Source organism: Drosophila subobscura, chromosome A (genome assembly GCF_008121235.1).
Source record: "Drosophila subobscura isolate 14011-0131.10 chromosome A, UCBerk_Dsub_1.0, whole genome shotgun sequence".
NCBI lineage: Eukaryota > Metazoa > Arthropoda > Insecta > Diptera > Drosophilidae > Drosophila > Drosophila subobscura.
In genome coordinates, this window is record NC_048530.1 from 17,850,885 (window position 1) to 17,868,435 (window position 17,551).

The 17,551-nt window shown below is 47.1% G+C and overlaps 1 protein-coding gene across 1 annotated transcript in view; it reads left to right on the plus strand.

Annotated features, from left to right (window-relative positions):
- Positions 1-17,551, plus strand: part of LOC117889621 — a 105,546-nt gene that overhangs the window by 20,242 nt on the left and 67,753 nt on the right. The window contains exon 2 of the mRNA XM_034794069.1: positions 1,739-3,799. Coding sequence (XP_034649960.1) covers positions 1,777-3,799 — 2,023 coding nt within the window. The 5' untranslated portion in view covers positions 1,739-1,776. The remainder of the gene's footprint in view (positions 1-1,738; positions 3,800-17,551) is intronic.

The window sequence follows — 17,551 nt, forward strand, 5'->3', positions numbered from 1 at the left end:
TTATCTGAACAATAATCTTGCCAAACCACTGAAAATATCATCTGCCACAGCCCGACTTCGTGGCGGCTTAGACGGCAGTTAAGTAGCTGAAATTATGATGAGAACACGGGTACAAAAGCGGCCAACACATTCCAGGAGGAATGTTCCGCTTACATATGTGAAAGGAATCTACAGAATGCGATCAGATGAAGTTAGTTCGCTGCATGTATCATAGAGTTTCAGTCCAGTGCTGTAATCATTCCTTGCACCCGAATGAATCATCAATGAAATGGATCCAAGTGCAGTATTATGGCTGGGATGCACTCCACTGTGTACCCATACGAGCAAGAGCACAAAAATCTGACTTTCTGTTCATCCATCATGAAATGCTTTCAGGGTAAGGGTACTCGGCACTCCTGCGTGATTCTTTGGATCAGCCAGCCAGACGTATTTCTTGTTTCTGCTTTATTTTTCAATTAAATTAATGCTCAGTTAAACCTTAGCAAAAAGTAGAGAAAAAACCCTTTGGCCATGGCAGAGTCAAAGCCAGGAGCATAGTCGGAGTCGGAGTCGGAGTCAGAGTCAGAGTCCAGGAACTTTGTTGAATTAGCGGCAATTAATCACAGCGACATGTGTGGATTGTGTGTGGCATGCTGAAAGCCGTGGCGCTGAATGCGGCATTTACTTGCCGCACTCGAGCGTGCCGCCAAGCGGTCAAAGTTCCGGGAAGGCCCCAAACCCCCAACCACCCAAACATCCATCCATCCAACGACTGGCTGGCTGGCTCGCTGGCTCGCTGTGGCAGCTGCTCCTATTTGTTTTTCCTGTTCAACATACAACTCCATGAAGAGGGGAAGAGAGACAGGGGTGCCCCTTCTGCAGGTGTACAACTATGTCTATTAAAATTCCTTGTCTCCTGATAAAAGTCATGGCGCATGGCAGCTCCCGGCTCATAGTACGCGTAGGAGTAGTCATGGTGGACATGGTGCTGCAGTGGATGCTGCTGCTGCTGCTGCTGGTGGTGCGTGTGGATCCTGCCGAGTGTCTTGCTCTGGCGCGCCGCCAGAGTAGCAGTAATTAAGTAGCAGTAATTATTAAAACTAAACTAAACAAATATCTGACAGAGAAAGGGATCAGTACTGCCACAGTATTTACTTAACTTGAATGAACTTTAAGTAATGGCGCTCATGTTGTCATGGCATGGCGATCGTTGTGGCTGGTTCTCTCCTCTTGACAGTCACTTCGTCTCTGTTACTTTCTCTGTTAACTCTACTGCTGGTCTGCTGGTCTGCTGCTCTCTCTGGCATCCCACATAGATTCGACAGAAAAGATAACAGTAGACATATCTACGTATAAGGTCTCTTGTTTGCCATTTTGTGATTATTTGACTCAGAGAGATGCCTAATCTGTAAACACTAATGAAGATGTTTATTGAGCTGTCACATGGCAGCCAGCTGTTAGCAGCCCAGTTTAACAGCCTGTTACTGCTTCTCCACTAACAGCCCAGCTGCAGCGCACTGTAACCCTCCGACCAAGTGTTAAAAGCAGCAGACAGGCTGCACCTATAACAGCACACTGTTAGCGCGCTCTGTTAACTCGCTGTAACAGCGCTCTTAGAATCCACTAGGCTGTAGAGCTACTCTGTCTGTTATTTCTCTGTCAGTTGTCACAGAATTGAACACTTCAGAAAATGTTAGCATGGAAGATTCGCGTGATCCCACAATGAGTTATAATACTTTTGCGCTCTTTTCCTTTTCAGATCGAAGCAGTGCGAGGAGTAGGAGTCAACCATGTGCCATGGAGAGCCTGGGCCTGGGAAGCAGACGCAACAACAGCGGCAACTCCAGCGCGGGTCCGACGACGGGCATCATCACTGCCAGCCCTGTGAATGCCACCAGCGGGAGTGCGGGTGTGGGAGCGCCAGTGGGTGTGGGAGTGGGTGTGGGAGTGGGAGCAGGAGTGGGAGTGGGAGTGGTTGGAGGACACAGCCATCACCTGGGCAAGGTGCTGGTCCACTCGAAGATGAAGCATCAGCATCCCGCCAATCAGAACTATTACACGCAGCAGCAGACGCAGCTGCAGCGACTCAAGCAGCAGCAAAAGCTCCAGCAACAGCAACAACAGCAGCTGGAGGGGATTCACGGGGTGGGTGTGGCTAAGCACTGCCTGCAGTTTCCACCGCCACCGGACTACCCGCCGCCAGCAGCAGCAGCAGCAGTTGCAGCAGCAGCAGCCTCCTCGGCGGCAACTGGCGGAGTGTCCACCTCGCTGCTGCTGGAGCGGAACGGAGGCAGAAGACAGCTGCTGCCCCGCTATCCGGATCCCGATCCGGATGCCATTGAGATCTGCAACGAACAGGAGACCTCGCCGCACCACCTCAAACAGCTGGCGGCGCGCCAGAGCAAGACACTCGGCAGGATCCACACGCACCACCAGCAGCAGCAGCAGCAGCACCACCAGCAGCAGCAGCACCCACTGCAGCACCATGTCCACCATGACTACTCCTACGCGTACTATGAGCCGGGAGCTGCCATGCGCCATTCGAATGTGCCCCGGCCGGAGGGCGCGGCGGCAGCCACCAAGGGCGGTGCCGGCTCAGCGTCAGCAGCGTCTGCGGCAACGGCTGGGACATCCACCAACTCCTCCTGCTCCAGCTCCTCCTCGTCCAGCGAGCCGCCGCCGCCCAACTCCATTCGCGCCCTGCTGTCCAAGGGCAAGAAGAACAAGCAGCTCGTCTCGCCGGCCACCCTGCAGTCCTACCAGACGCGCTACCACAAGCTGGCCACCGCCTCCCGTCTGGGCCTGGGACAGAGCGAGAACTTCTACGAGGAGATCAATGCGGCCGCCCTGCAGTCCTCCTCGTCAATCACCCCAAAGCCATCGACCCACCAGCAGCAGCAGCAGCAGCATCAGCATCAGCTGAGGGGCGCGGTGGGCTCCCATTCGGCGGGTTCGCTCAATCAGACGCTGGTGGAGGAGGAGCAGCGTCGGGTGCAGAGTCGCCACCACAAGATTCTGGGCGAGCTGAATCTCAGCGTGGAGGCCATGCTCATGCCGGAGAGTCCGCCCAAAGTGTCGCAGCAGCCCAGTGGCACGGGGGAAGGCACTGGCACTGGCAGTGGCAGTGGCAGTGGCAATGGCAGTGCCACAACAGACAGTGGCACGCCCCCCAAGCCCACTGTCTGCGTGACGGCGGCCAGCGGACAGCCGTCAATGATGCTGGCGCGACTCGCCTCCACATCGGCGGACAACATCTGTGATAGCAGCGACACTGGCAGCGGCGGCGTGGAGCAGCTGCTGCTGGCCACGCTCAAGACGGCTCCGGCGGCAGCCACCACCTCGGGGGGCACGGGCACCGCCTGCGACCTGGACAGTGGCTTCAGCGGCAGCAGCGGCGCCAGCTATATCGGCAGTCTGCGCCTCACCAAAACGCAGCACATCAAGTGCGCCCGCCAGACGCCCACAGCCTCCGCCACCATGTCCACGATGGCCACACAGAGCTGTCGATCCTTTCAGCGGGCAGCCACTGTCTACGATGAGGCGGGCATGGGCGTGGGCAGCGGCAGCGGCAGCGGCAGCACCTTCCTCACGCGCGCCTCCTGCGGCCGTCGCATACTCAGCTGCGCCCGCATCCGGGCTGCCGAGGATCCAGGACCAAATCATCATCTCAACTTGAATCATCGAACGGGTGTACAGCTCATGACGCCAGTGGCAACGGCAACGGAGTCGAAGGCGCGCAGCTTCTGGAACCGCAAGGGCTGGCGCAAGCTGCCCGGATTCTCCACGTCCACATCGAGCATCAATGATGCGGGTCTGCAAGGTGAGTGCACAACAACATTTGAATCAATCGAGCCGAGACTCAGCACCCTCTAGATGTGGAGGGCAACTAGCGCCATCTATTCCATCTGTTGTTAAGCACTACTGCTGCTACCCACCTACAGGTGGTGCTGCTGTTTAGAGCGCTCCAAAGCAATGACCCCATCCGTTTTAGGCCTTTCACTTTATTCCCCAGTGCTGTCAGCAATACTTAATCTTTATTTTTGGTTACTTAGAGCCTAATTTTTATGCAGAAATACGTATGGAAATGCATTAGCTTATCATATTGCCAACAGCGCCATCTGTTGGTTGCTTTAGGGAAGCTCTTGACCGCTTAGTGGCATTTGGTGTCTGCACGTTCAACCCGAAAGCGGCAGATGTCGCCACTGCCATGCTTAGTTTATCTTGTGTGTCTCACAGATGTCGCTGCTGCTTGATCGCAGGGCAATGCTCCATGGCCAGGCCATGCCCCACAGATGCCGCCAGCTGCTCGCACTGGAGGGAGGCAACTGGAGCACATTTTTCATTTTCCCGTACCATCTTATCGCATGCTGCCTGCCTGGCCCCCCCGGACGGATCCCCATTGGCATAGCAGCAGTTTGTTCTTTTTTTATTTTTATCAGCAGCTCACTCGCGGGAAGGGAGGCGGTCAGGGAGGCAGGCGGCACTGGCAGCCAACCCAACGATCCATGATTTTTGTGTGGCACATGCTCTGGTGGCTGTGCTGTGCTCTGCTCTGCTCTGCTGTGTGGCTTTTGCTTTTGCTTTTGCTTTTTCTTTTGCCCAGTGCTTGGACGAACCCTCGCATTCGGTTTGCTCGGTTGTATTTTTCGCTGCTCGCGGACTCACTGGCTGACTGGCTCTGGCTCTGGCTCTGACTCGAGCTCGGGGGGCTCCATTCAAATTCACATTCACGCTCGGCATTCGTTGTGGATGTGGTTTTCAGTAGAATCGATCTTGTCGGGCATGCCGCATGCCTTTTTTTGTTGTGTGCCATTCGCTCCCCAGTTGCTTTCGAGTCGCGCGCGCTCGCCGGTTCCCACAAGCAAAACAAAACACAAACTTTAATTCCTTTGACAATTTTGTTTGGTGCTTCGTGCAAGTGCAAGTGGATGAAAAATATTATTTAATTGATTGCTAAATCACCTGTGTCCGTGCACTCTGCCTGAGAGTATCTTCTGTAGCTGTGTGTGTATCTTGTGATTACTCCACAAAACATAACTAACAAAAAAAGACACTCAGAAATTGTGATTGTGATTGGGTGATTCCCTTCGCTTCAGCTACAGCTTCCAGCTTCCAGCTTCCAGCTTCCAGCTTTGAGGGGAGGCGTTGACACTTGATTTGTACTCGCAGTCGGCTGTATTGATTTATAAATAATGCCCCGGCCGAAACTGTTGAGTTAATCAGCGAGCGATTTGTTTAAAAATTCCATCCAAATTATTAATGTGCGTCTTTGCGTCGTCGGGCTATAATTAGCTGTGAGACGAGAGCGGGTAAAAGTGATGCAATCGACCTCCCGATGATCCATGACTAGAAGAGACACATCACAGACAGACTGCAAGAGAGAGAGAGCGAGAGAGCGAGCGAGAGAATGGCATTTCAATTGATTAAATCCGCCCTGGATCAGCAGCATACGCCGCAACAGCAGCAGCACCAGCAATCGCTGAGGCGCCACAGCCATCTGGGTCTGCCCCACCAGCATGCCACAGGAGTTGTCCTTCTAAAATGTGGGTAAACGTACACCAAACTATTGCTTCTTATATTTCGACTATAAAACACACCAAAAGAGTGCATTACGGAACGGGGAATTGCAGTGCTCTGGACCAGCTGTTGGCCAGGTGATTCATTCCATATCCACCTCCCCCGTGCCCCGCCATACCTAGGTCTAACCTGCCCGCTTGCCACAATTTTTGTGTCTTGCCAAATTGTTGTTGAAGCTATTTTTGTGCGTAATTTGCTATTGGATTGGAGTGACTCACTAGTAGCATGATTTGTAGTTGCTCTTGACGGGCACCGAGACGGGACAAAAATACACGAATTTCAATCTATTTATATTTATATTATATTATTTTTTGTTTAGATTAAATCTATGGGAAAAGGGCAAAGTTGATGCATAAATAAATGTAAACAGAATACAGGAAAGAGGCGAGTAGCCATATGGGTATTAATTACGTATTTGGTGGCTCTCTAGAGACATCTGAAGCCACATATAATGGTGCCATAGGGGGAGTAAAAAAGTATCTAGAGCGATAGATTAGGTGTCAAAGTACTCTTAAGGGTACCAAAAGGAAACCTTCCTCGAACAGCAACAGAAAGAACGGATCAGCATGCCAGCAGCAGACACATTCAATACTAATAATTAATATAGCAATTAATTAAATAAGAGAGCAGGGAAAGTCCACCTTTGAATGTCAAAAACATAAGCCACAATTGTTGCACTTGCAGCTAAACTAAAAGCAAAACACACAGCCACAGCACGAGTTCAAGAGCAAGAAATCATCATAGAGCAGGAGCAGCAGCAGCAGCAGCAGCAGCCACCTCCATCTGACATTGGTTCAAGCAGAGATGCGTACTCTGGAAACATTTTAGCAGCAGAGTTGGCTGGGTCAATGCCCAGTGGCACGCACATTGTGTGCATCTGTGTGTTTCCACATAGAATGCGAATGTACAATATGTAGATGCTTACCTCCATTCTACATTTCTCGATCATCGACACAGACACAGAGCAGCGACAGAGCAGAGCAGCGACAGAGCAGAGCAGCGACAGAGTGCAACAGACTAACTTGAAATAAATTCGAAATAAATGCGTATACTTAAAGCTGTCAAAGCTCTTTATTGTCGTTGATCTAGTACCTCCCATTCCCATTCCCTCCCTGCCCTGCCCTTCCCTCTCTGTTACTCTCTCTCTCTCCATGCTTCTCCCTTTTGCGCTGCCTTGTTCTGGCTGTCCAAAAATTAATCATCAGGTGGGGGGGTGGTACGTGGGTTTGCAATTAAAAAACAGCACTTCAAAGTATTTATACAGATGCCTGCCTGGAGAGCACAGCCAAAAAACTGCAAAACAAGACTGTAGTCGCCCAAGAGCTACCCTATAAATATTTCGACGCACCACTAAGAGGCAGCAGTAATACTTTTCATCTAAGCTATTTTGTTTATTTATTCATCCCATCATTATATTTATAGTTTTATTCATTTTGTATTATAAATTGATCCAATGTGTCCCAATATACCCCTTCACACACACGCTTCCACACACATTTATGAGGCAAAAAAAATAGAATACAAACAATTCGAAATATGTACAAATGTAGTTCCAGGGCCTCGCGCTCTGCTCTTTTTTTTGTACTTTTCTCTCCTTTCTTCTCTTGAAATTAGTTCCTAGAAGCCCATTCAATTATTCATCATAAAAATGCGAAAGAGAAAACCAAAAGCGCATAAAATAGGGTGAGGAGAGACAGAGAGAGAGGGAGAGTAAGAGAATTATTATTGCACTTTTGTTGTGGCGAGCATTTTGCAGCTTTTGTCGCAATTGCTGTTGACTTTTGCTGCTGCTGCTGTGGTCCATCGCTGATGATTGTTGGGTGTCGGTTGTCGGTTGTCGACTGTTGTATCATTGCTGGATCCTCAAATATGTGTCTGGTGGCATTGTGGCATTAGCAGCGCGTGTCTGAGTGCCGCTCTAACTAAGCACTCGTTAATCAATGTCGCCACAGAGTCCCACTCGCCACAGAGTCTCCTCCGTCCCCAGTCCCCTCAGCGCGCAGTGCTCAGTGCTCAGTCCCCCCAATCATCATTCCAGTACCAGTGGCAATTAACTCTCTCAAAGCACTCGATGGTGTCTTTGCTTACTCCTTCAGCATCATCTGCTGATACTCTGCTGCTCTCCTCGCACTATATTCATTTTCTTCACTTCATTTTAAGTATAGTTTACCCACATCATTGCTTGTTGCAGAGATGCATCGATAATTATCGAGCACTTCGAGTTACCTCTTAAAGTTGTTACATTTTGATGCCTCTTCAGTTTTTATTGCATTGCAGAGGCTAGTTGGAGGTTTCCCAATTGAATGGATTTTCCTTGATTATTCAACCTATTCGACCTTTGGCGATATACTACTGGGTATTTTCAGCAATTTAAGAACAAATGTTTTGCCAAATATTAAGTTTAAAATGCACTAGAATCAGAGCCATACTTTTGCGTTAATTGCACAGCTGGCGCGTGGACTGAAAGTATTATTTGTTGTGTAAGTGCCAGATGTTGTTGTGCCAACGATGTTAAAATATCTTTGGAATATTTTAGATTATTTTAAACAACTTTATTGGTAGGGAAAATACCCTTTTCCTGGTGTGCTTTGTGGCACTTGGCCAGGCATCAGATGAGCCATTCGCATCAACAATTTTGAGCCCGTTTGTTGTTGTCCTCCCACTTCCACTTCCATTTCTGCAGTCACCACGTCGCTGTCTCTGAATCCGTGTACCATCTCCATCGTCGGCACAACAACTCCCCCTACATTCCTGCAATACAGGGCAACTCTTTAGCCCCCCTTTAGCCAGCCCCCTTTGGGCCAGAGACAGCGACAGCGACGTAGAGGGAGCTGGGAGTTTGTCATGTACGACACGAAATTCGTGTAGCCTTTGGTGGATTGGGTTTTTTGTCTGTCTGTGCTGCTGCTTAGTGAAAGTGTTTAGACTCTGCCTGCATCTAAAAACAAGCAGTCGAAGAAGAGGAAAAACAAAAACACAACCCAAAAGCAAAAGCAAAGGCAAAGGCAAGAGCAAATGTGCTCATTATTTAATTTTTGAAAAACTGTATTTACTTGGCATACTTTTTGCTCGGCAGCAGCTTCGAACACACCTCGGGATGGGATCGAATGGGATGGGGATGAGGCATGGGAGTTGCAGGGTATACACAGCGTATGCGCAACATTAATTAAAATTCAAACCAACAAAAACAACACACAAAAAGAGAAGGAACAGCAACGGCAGCGTTGTGTGTGTTTTTTGTTGCTTTTTCGTGGCATTTGTTGGCCAAAATTTGCATAATAACAAACCACAAAAGCAGCCAGCAGCCAGCAGCCAGCCAGCCAGCAAACAATGTAACAACCGACAATCGTCGATCTAAAACTTATCTGAAATTATAACAAACAGCCACCCAAAACAATGCTCATACGTACTGTTGTACTCACTGCAACAGCAACAGCAACAACAACAACAAACCCAAAAATAAACAAGTGACCGAAAAAGTTCCATCGGTTAATGTCCATTGAGATATGGAAACACTTTCCGCCGATTAGGTGCCTCAAGGCTTACAGATTCACTTTGTTAAGGGGTTTGCCAATGGAAATACAGTTCACGGAATATATAGAATAATTTTGTATACATTTTCGACGAGAGCAAACTTTCTGAATGGACCAAAGAAAAGCACTCTTAGAGGGCAAATGGTCTCAGGGACAGGCGAGTGTCAAAACACTTTTTAAATATTATATAATTTTATTTCAATATATGGCAATTATGAATAGTTCTTGTACGTTTAGTGGCATATTTTGAACTGGGATTACCTTGAACCACCTTTGAGCACTCGTTCTGCACTTGCAAATTGAATGATTCTTTGGCCAAAACATAACTAATTATCGTAAGTCGTATTATCCACTCCTCAACACACGAAATGTTTACAACTAATGCCACACACCACACCACACACTCGTTCTTATTGTAGGAAAAGTTCTCTTAATTGCCGTACGAAATTCGCGCTTCCGCGAATATGTTTTTGAGTGTAGAGTGCAGAGCTTTCAGGCTCGTGTTCAGTTTTTGTGGGTTTGTTCTGCATGAAAAAGTTTTACGAGCATGTGCGGTCTGAGCCTCGAGTTCGTTTTGAATTCTGAAAACTCTCCAAAAGTGCGAGGAGCACACGGAGTTAAGTAATCTCTTTCTGAGTGGGTAGACGAAGGCAATTTTAAAATTTTCATCCATAATGAGTTGCTCTCTAATTAAAATTAATCCCTTCATTTCCACGGATTTATTTCTACTCACAGATGCTTTTCATTCACTTAAAAATTCTTGAATAAATACTCTGTATTTTCCCAATTCAAAATAATTTCTTTATTCCAACTTTACCCTTGAAAATATTCTCACATTGTATCCCATTTCAAGCGAAAGCGTTTCCTTTTCTAAGGAAGAACAATTCGAAATGCAATTTACGTTTCCTCTTAATTATCACCGTTTTATCTGAATGATTGAATGAATCTGAGTATCAACTTTACCAATTAAAATGGGTTTTACGAGGAAGTTCTCAGGATATTCTTGCCCCATCGAATTGGAGGAATTATTCGTGTCGATTGCCTTTTTCATTGATTTTTGCCTGCATTTATGTGACCTACAATTATTTTCGAACAGCTCCTTTTCCCTTCCCTTCGATCGAACTATAATTGTGTTGCTGCCACCCTATAATTATCTCCCACACCGACAAAAACGCACAATAAATATTTTATTGTGTCCTGTAAATGCGAGAGAGAGAGTGCATTTTCCCTTGGTTTGCTTGGTGGATAGAACTACAATTATTTGTCCTATCAATTTGAACATGAAGAGTGTTTTGCGAGTGTCTTGTTCCCTGTCTTTCAATCTATAAATTGAGCAAAGTTTGCGTTGTCGTTGAAAGGAAAGTGGAACCGTGTTGTCCGTTGCTTCGGTTCTGCTTCTGTTTCTGCACATCCATTTTGTAGGCCATGGCCAAGATGATTAATGGCCGAAATATACACACAATATATGTACATATGGCGGCGGCTTGGCTTAGCTAGCTTCGTGGCGGCACACGCGGCCAATTATCGCTGTCAATGCCAATTGAAAGCCATAAATTTGTGAGCCTCCTTTGAGAGCGAAGGCCGCAGCGCCTGCGCGCTCAAACTCCTTTGAGATCTACATTTTGCCAATTGGTTTTCGGTGTTGACACCATTAGGCCGCAACCATTCGGGGCTCAATCGCCTCTCATGCATGCTTTGGCTGCTCGTACTTGTCTACGGGTACAGTGAGGCAAGACTAAGTTGTCTTTGTCTGATTTAATTTCAATATTTGCCATTTGATAGATTAATAAATTATCGATTTATTTTCTATGATTTATCGAGCCATCAAATATTAAGTTAAATATTAATCAAATATTTCTAAGAGTATATAAAAAATGGAAACGATTATTGACAGATTCCTGTGGCTTCTGTGAATTGGAACAGGAACCATTGGAACATTTCCTATTGTAGATGGAAGCTTTTGGGAAACGGGAACAAACAAAGTTATCAACTTCATTAATACACTAAATATACAGGAAGCTGTTTGCTACTGGTTTGAGTATGGAATCATTTATATTTTACTCAGCTGTGTGGCCGCTGTCTTTTTTGACATATTTTAAGGCACTCTTTGCACTTTTCACTATTGATTCGGTATCCTAAATTCCAAAATAAAATGAATCCCAAATGCATCTACAGCGTCCGTTTCCTTTCGTTTTGTTTCGGGGCTTCGTGTGTATCTTTTTGTGCTGAAGCCAATTAAAGTCACCACCAAAATAGTTGGCCAATTGTTGCGCGCACACACACAAACACACACACATCCCACTCTACTGGCCAGCCCCCCACTTTACGCCACATCGGATCATTGCTCCACTTTACGTGATGCAAAATACGAGAGAGAGAAAAGTTCAAGCGAGATGTGCCTCTTCCCTCTTCCCTCTGGTCTGTCGTTTGTCTTTTGTCTTTTGTCGGTTGTGTTGCATGCCACTGATCAGTCGCCTGAGATTGTGTGTCTGTTTGGCACCTACTCCCCCAACTGCTGCAGCTCGCTCCCTTTCTTGGCTGCCCCACACTTCAGTTGGCTGAGAGCCAGTCAGGTTAGCCGCATCGCGCATACGCACCGTTGACCCAGCCGCATTACTTTCGCCTCAGCAAAAGCCAAAAAAAAATAATGTGATTTGATTTAGAAGCCGCGCACAGCGGCACAGCGGCACAGCAATCTGGGGCAAACAAGTGTACTTGTATCCAAATGTAGTGCCGAGTGCTCCGTCCGCCACTGCCACTGCCACTGCCCGCTGCCTCCCTGTCGCTTAATTAAGTTTTTATGTTCGACTGTCAGCAACTGGATTGACTTGAAATCGCAACAGAAATAATGGCAAAAAGAGCGTATGAGTGTATCTCGCTAACCAAAAAGCGTATGGCCAGCATTTTGTGGCACAAAACGTTTTTGGCACGCATTCTGCTGCGGCTGTTGTGGCTGTTGTGGCTGTTGCTGTGGCGATGACAGTGGGCTGCTGCTGCCGTTGGCCCGCTGGTCAACAACATGATTTATGTGGCCAAGCGTTGAGCCTGGGCGTGGCCTAGAGCTGTGAGCCGGAAGCAGACAATGTTGGACAGACGAGCGAGGCGAGGATGATAGACATGCTCCAGACAACATCTCAGAATCACAAACGACAAACCGCAGCATCAGCATCAGCAGGCATCAGGCATCAGGCAGAAACCACACAACCAAAAATATCGTTTCCTGCTTAGAAGTGCTCTTCAGATCTCCTCCAAGCAGCTCGCAACCGAAGATCTTCTGAGGTTCCTTACTTTGTTGCCCAGGAATAAGACAAAGGCTGAGAGCAGCCAAGCGGACTTAAAGATCGAATCGCAAGTGAGTTTCCTTCCCTCCACACACTGGTCGTGGAAAGGACACTGCGCTGACTAAATCTGCTATTAAATTAGTGGGGAATCAGCGTTCAATCTAGACAAGAAAGATGAACCAATATTTTAGCATATTTTCAGAGGAAATATTTGAAAACTCTTATCAGAGAGCACTGAAAATCGCTGGCAAAAATTAGCCCATCCCATAACCTGGGATCTTTGCTAATTTTCGTGAGTTCTAAGATTAAAATAGATTATGGTTTACATAACGATTTGCTCCTACAGCAAAGCGATTGTATCTCTCTGTGTTGTATTCCCGCTTCCCCTTTTTCATTGTCATCGGTTAGGGCGGAGGAAACAGTGGTTCCAGAAGGGTAGCCCTCAGATCATATCATGTCGAATGATCGCAGTGCGCACTCCTTTTGTTGTTGGGCTAATCAATGAGTCTTAACCCTTTGGCCTTGGTCGCGTTTGATGCATATCGGCAGGGGATGCACGAATGAACAAACAGAGAAAACAAAGAGCAAAGGAAAGAATACAAAAAGCCATCAAATACGCTTTTGAATTTATGGAATATTTAATTATTATTTCGAGGGGATGTGCGCGTAAAAATAATAACCAAATCGCGAATAATCAAGGAAGAAAACTCAAAAAAACGTATGCAAATATACAAGTTAGAGTCAGCTTCAAACACTTAACGTGTGAGGATAATTTCTAATATGAAATATAAGGTTTGAATTCCCTCTCTTCGGGCAAATGAGACCACGAATTCAGTCGAATTTATTTGCGTTGCAATTCGATTTGGACGCTTACGATATCCTTACGATATGCATCCGCTATTAAGCCGAATCCTGAGCACAGTACCTCCAACAAGTATGTGTATTAATCAGGCTATTAAACGCCTAGAACACTGACTGATTTGCAGTGTCTGGCTACAGTCCAACCGGATGGCGGCAACCCACAAAAATCAACCGAAACAACAAATTAACAAATAATAAAATCGAATCAAATCGGATAAAAAACATCTACATAAATCCATTCATTCAGCCATCTATCGCCAGTGTGTGTGTGTGTGTGTGCGTGCGTGTGTGTGTGTGTGTCAGGTACTCGTGTTGCATAATTGATGGCGGGATTTGCGGACTGCCGCCAGATTGTCGTGCGGGGGAACAAGAATGGAATGTCCATGTAATTGCATGCCAGGTGTCATAAAGCTCTTTGCAATTTGTGTGTTGTTTTTTTTATTTGTTGTTGCTGCTGCTGCTGCTGCTGCTGAAGCCTGGGCGAAATCCAATTTTTGTGGCAAGTTGCACTTTCGGTTTCGGGTTTATTTTGTAGTTGTTTATTTTGGTGGTCGTTGTGGTGGTGGTGGTGGTGGTGTCGCGTGGTGCCCACGCACTCTTCCGCCCGCATTCTCAGACGACGCGACGGCGACAAACGTCCAACAACGACAACGACAACGACAACCGGCAAACGCGGTGCCACTTTGGTGCTTATTTAACACAGTCTAGTGGCTCAGTTGGTCAGTTCTGGTGGCAGGCAAATTCACTTTTAATGAGAAGCCGAAAAGCGTAGCCGCCACCGCCACCGCCACCGCCACAATTTGCCTCGGAGTTTTGCAGACAGTTGGGAGGCTGCTGCTGCTGCTGCTGCTAGGTGCAGCTTTTGTTGCTTTTTGTCGTCATTAAACATAAATTTCCATGAATTAACAACTGTAGCAGCAGCAGCAGCAGCAGCAACAGCAGCGACAGCAGAAAATGCAACAACAAGAGGAGCAGCCAGCCAGCCAGCCAGCCACAGGAGCAGCCAGCCAGCCACTGGTACGGCTTGCGGCCGACTGCAGTTGCTGCCACCTCCACAATTTGGGGTTGCCTTTAATATTGCCACGCAAATGTACATAAATGTGTATGTACCCTCCAGAGCAGCTAGAGCATGACCATTTGTGCGAAACGAAAGACTTGGAATTCTGCACAAATATTCTTTGTACTCTTTGCCCCAATCTTCAGTCCTTCCAAGTTTCTTGGTTTGCATCAGACTCGAATTTACTCAAACTATTGCAGGGTACCTAATGCTTCGACCAACGTAATCCTTGACCTACAGCTCCTCGTTTTGCTTTTCGATTGTTTTCCGTACTTCGAAGGGAAGGAAGAAATGGTCTGGTCAAGGGATGTGAGTAGCGCAGAAAACCCAACTACAACCGAGCTGAAAGCAAACAGCGAACAAATTTAAATTGTGCAAAAAAAAACACTGCAAAATTGTACGCAAAATAAACGAAAAACGAAGGCTTCAAGTTGTTTGCCATTTAAGTGCTGAGAAATGTTAAAATTCGCAATATTTGTAGGGCAATCCGTAAGGTCTTTAATGTTTATCACGGCACGAAAGTGCCTGACTTTTCATTTGCTGGTGGCCTCATCTTGTGGCCACCTCAAAAGGTTAAGAAAATCTACAAAGTAATTTTACTTTTGCCAAAAAAAAGGAAGCCCGAGGCACATGCAAAACATACTCGTAAATGCAATTTGATTTGTTTATGTGTCGAATTTTTTAATTAGTTTCCAAGCAAATCGATCAATGGCTGACTGACGGATGGATGGATGCCCCGGCTGCTGCTGTTCACTTTTGCTTCTGCGAGTTATGCGAGCTGTGGCGAAAACCCTTCGATATCCAATAAAACCCTGCGCTTTATTCCTTTGTTCTCCATGGCTGAAACGAGTCGTAACCGAGGCTCCAGTTCTCGGCAGTTCCATTCACATTCACATAACCTCCACTCAGGAGCGGCTCTGGCCGGCTCTGTGCTTCCTTCTGTGATTTTGCACATTTTATTATTGCTTTTTTCTTTGTTCATTATGAGATTGAAACGCGTCAAAAGCACGCCTTGTAACACGATCTTTTTTTAGCGATGAATGCCGCCTGGAGAGGCGGGTGTGGAGGGACGTGTCTCGAACACTCGAAAACAATCTCCTCGCGGCTCTTTGGGGGGTTGTGTTCGGCGTTGAGTAAGGGTTATGCTCTGCTCCGTTCTCTTATGTTCTGTGTGTGTGTGTTTTTTTTGGGCTGTTCCTGAAAGCTCCTGCCCCCCGCACTCTCTAGAGTCTGGAGAGTCCATTCGGGGCAGCTGCTTAGCCTGTTTATGTCGTCTAGCAGTCTGGCAGTCTGGCATGTCGCTCGTCTGTCGTTTGTCGCCTGCCGTTTGGTGAGTGATTACGACACGTGAGTGGGGCAGTATTTCTGTTCGATATAATTCGAGCTGTGAGTTCTTCGCGCTGTGAGTCGTTGCCTCTAAAATACATCAGGAATTTATGTTGCATCACTCAACCATGAGGAGAATTGCAGAATCCCCTTCAGACAGTAGTCAGCGGTCAGAATATTGAGATGCAACAAAGAATTAAGCTATGGAAAAGGTCTCAGAATGATTGGTCCATCAATGGCGACGTCTGTCACCACTTCACAGAGGCTTCTCCTGAAAGTCCACAGAGATTTTGTTGCTTCCTATGAAGCAAGAGATTTAAAGTCTCCCAAATTGATTGCACATAGCCAGGGCTTAACGTGCTTAATGGCTGCCATTTGTAACCCGAAAAAATCGTATTTTTGCAGCTTTTTTGGTGCTTTTCTGGTGCCATGTCAAGTGTCCGAAGAATTAAACCCAAATGCGTGGCATACGAAATTGCGGCATGCATCAGAGACAGAGACAGCGCCCGAAAAAACAAGGCGAATTAATTTTTGGAAACGGCTCTTAAAGCCTGCCTGCGAGTCTGCAAGGCTCGTACAGCTGAGGCCAGGGGCTTAAGACCCACAAAGCCTCTCTCGCACTCTCGTGCTCTGCCCACGAGAATACTTACTTTAAGGGGCCATGAAGAGCCCGAATGAAAGGCAAAATCAGTTTGCATGAAATGCGATTTGCATTTCCCAACCAAAAATGTGTGTGGGGGGCATGGACACACAGGTGAGGGACGCTGGGCTGGAGCTTTTGTCCTGAAGGATGGATTATTGCTTCGATTGTTCTGAAGTTCACCGCCACCGCCGCCGCCTGCTGATGCCAGGAATAGAACGTAATTAACGGCAGGAAAATGTAATATCAGAAAAGTTCCTGGAATCTCCACAAACCCCCGAAAGCTGCACAAAGTGCAGGCCACACAGGTGCACATCTATTCTGTTGGTCTTCTCTGTATGTGAAAGAAGTTTGCAGCTGAATGGCATGGCACACAACAATAAACTTGAGAGCGCTAGAATTCGGTGGAATTCAACGGAAAGTCCACTCGAAAATTGGTGGAGGCTCTAGGAATGCGATAAGCTGCGATTGGCAATCAAACTGAAATCGATAGCCGAAGGCGATGCAACGATTCCAGCTTCAAGAGAGGCTCTAGATCTCGACTAGAATGGCTAGTAAACCCGCCAGGTGGGGGTAGATTTTTGTACGAACTACGTAATACATTTTGGGCCACTTTTTGCTCTACCCCCTAGAGGCCCATCGCATCCCCTGTGGCTATGGCTAGACCCATACGAATGGATAGACGACTGCCTGGCTGGGCAAACGCGTTGACAATCGCTTGCAAATAATTGAGAGCACGCGCACACTGGCTTACACGAACATTATTTTATTGCAGGACTTCCGAAATCCCACACACACACACAGGGGGGTTGTTGCATCTGCATGGCAGAGAGAGAGAGAGAGAGAAAGAGAAGGGATGGGAAGGCTGCTCGAAAGTCAAAAGGGTAAAGCGGTAAAAATCTGTGAGTGCCATATGGCCAGAGCGAGGGAGAGAGCGAGCTGCGAGCTGGTGGCTGATCTTGCGGTTTAACGAAATGGCTCAATGGACTGGAAGTTTGTGGAATTCGATAGGATAAACAACACACAATACACACACCCCCAGAAAGGCAGTTGGTAAATATTGATATCACTACGGTAAACATCGATATTGGTAGCCTCAATGGGCCATAAATAATAATTCACTTAACGATCCCCGCGATGGCAATCTGTGTAAGTTTTTCTATTCGGGGGTAGGGCAGAGGATTGTTGTAATTTATGGGAGCATTTGTCTGGTTGGATAGAGTCGCAGATGGGAGGAACTCCTGATGGTCTTTGGGATTAAAATGGAATTGAAAATGAAAGCGATCTGCGATCTGCG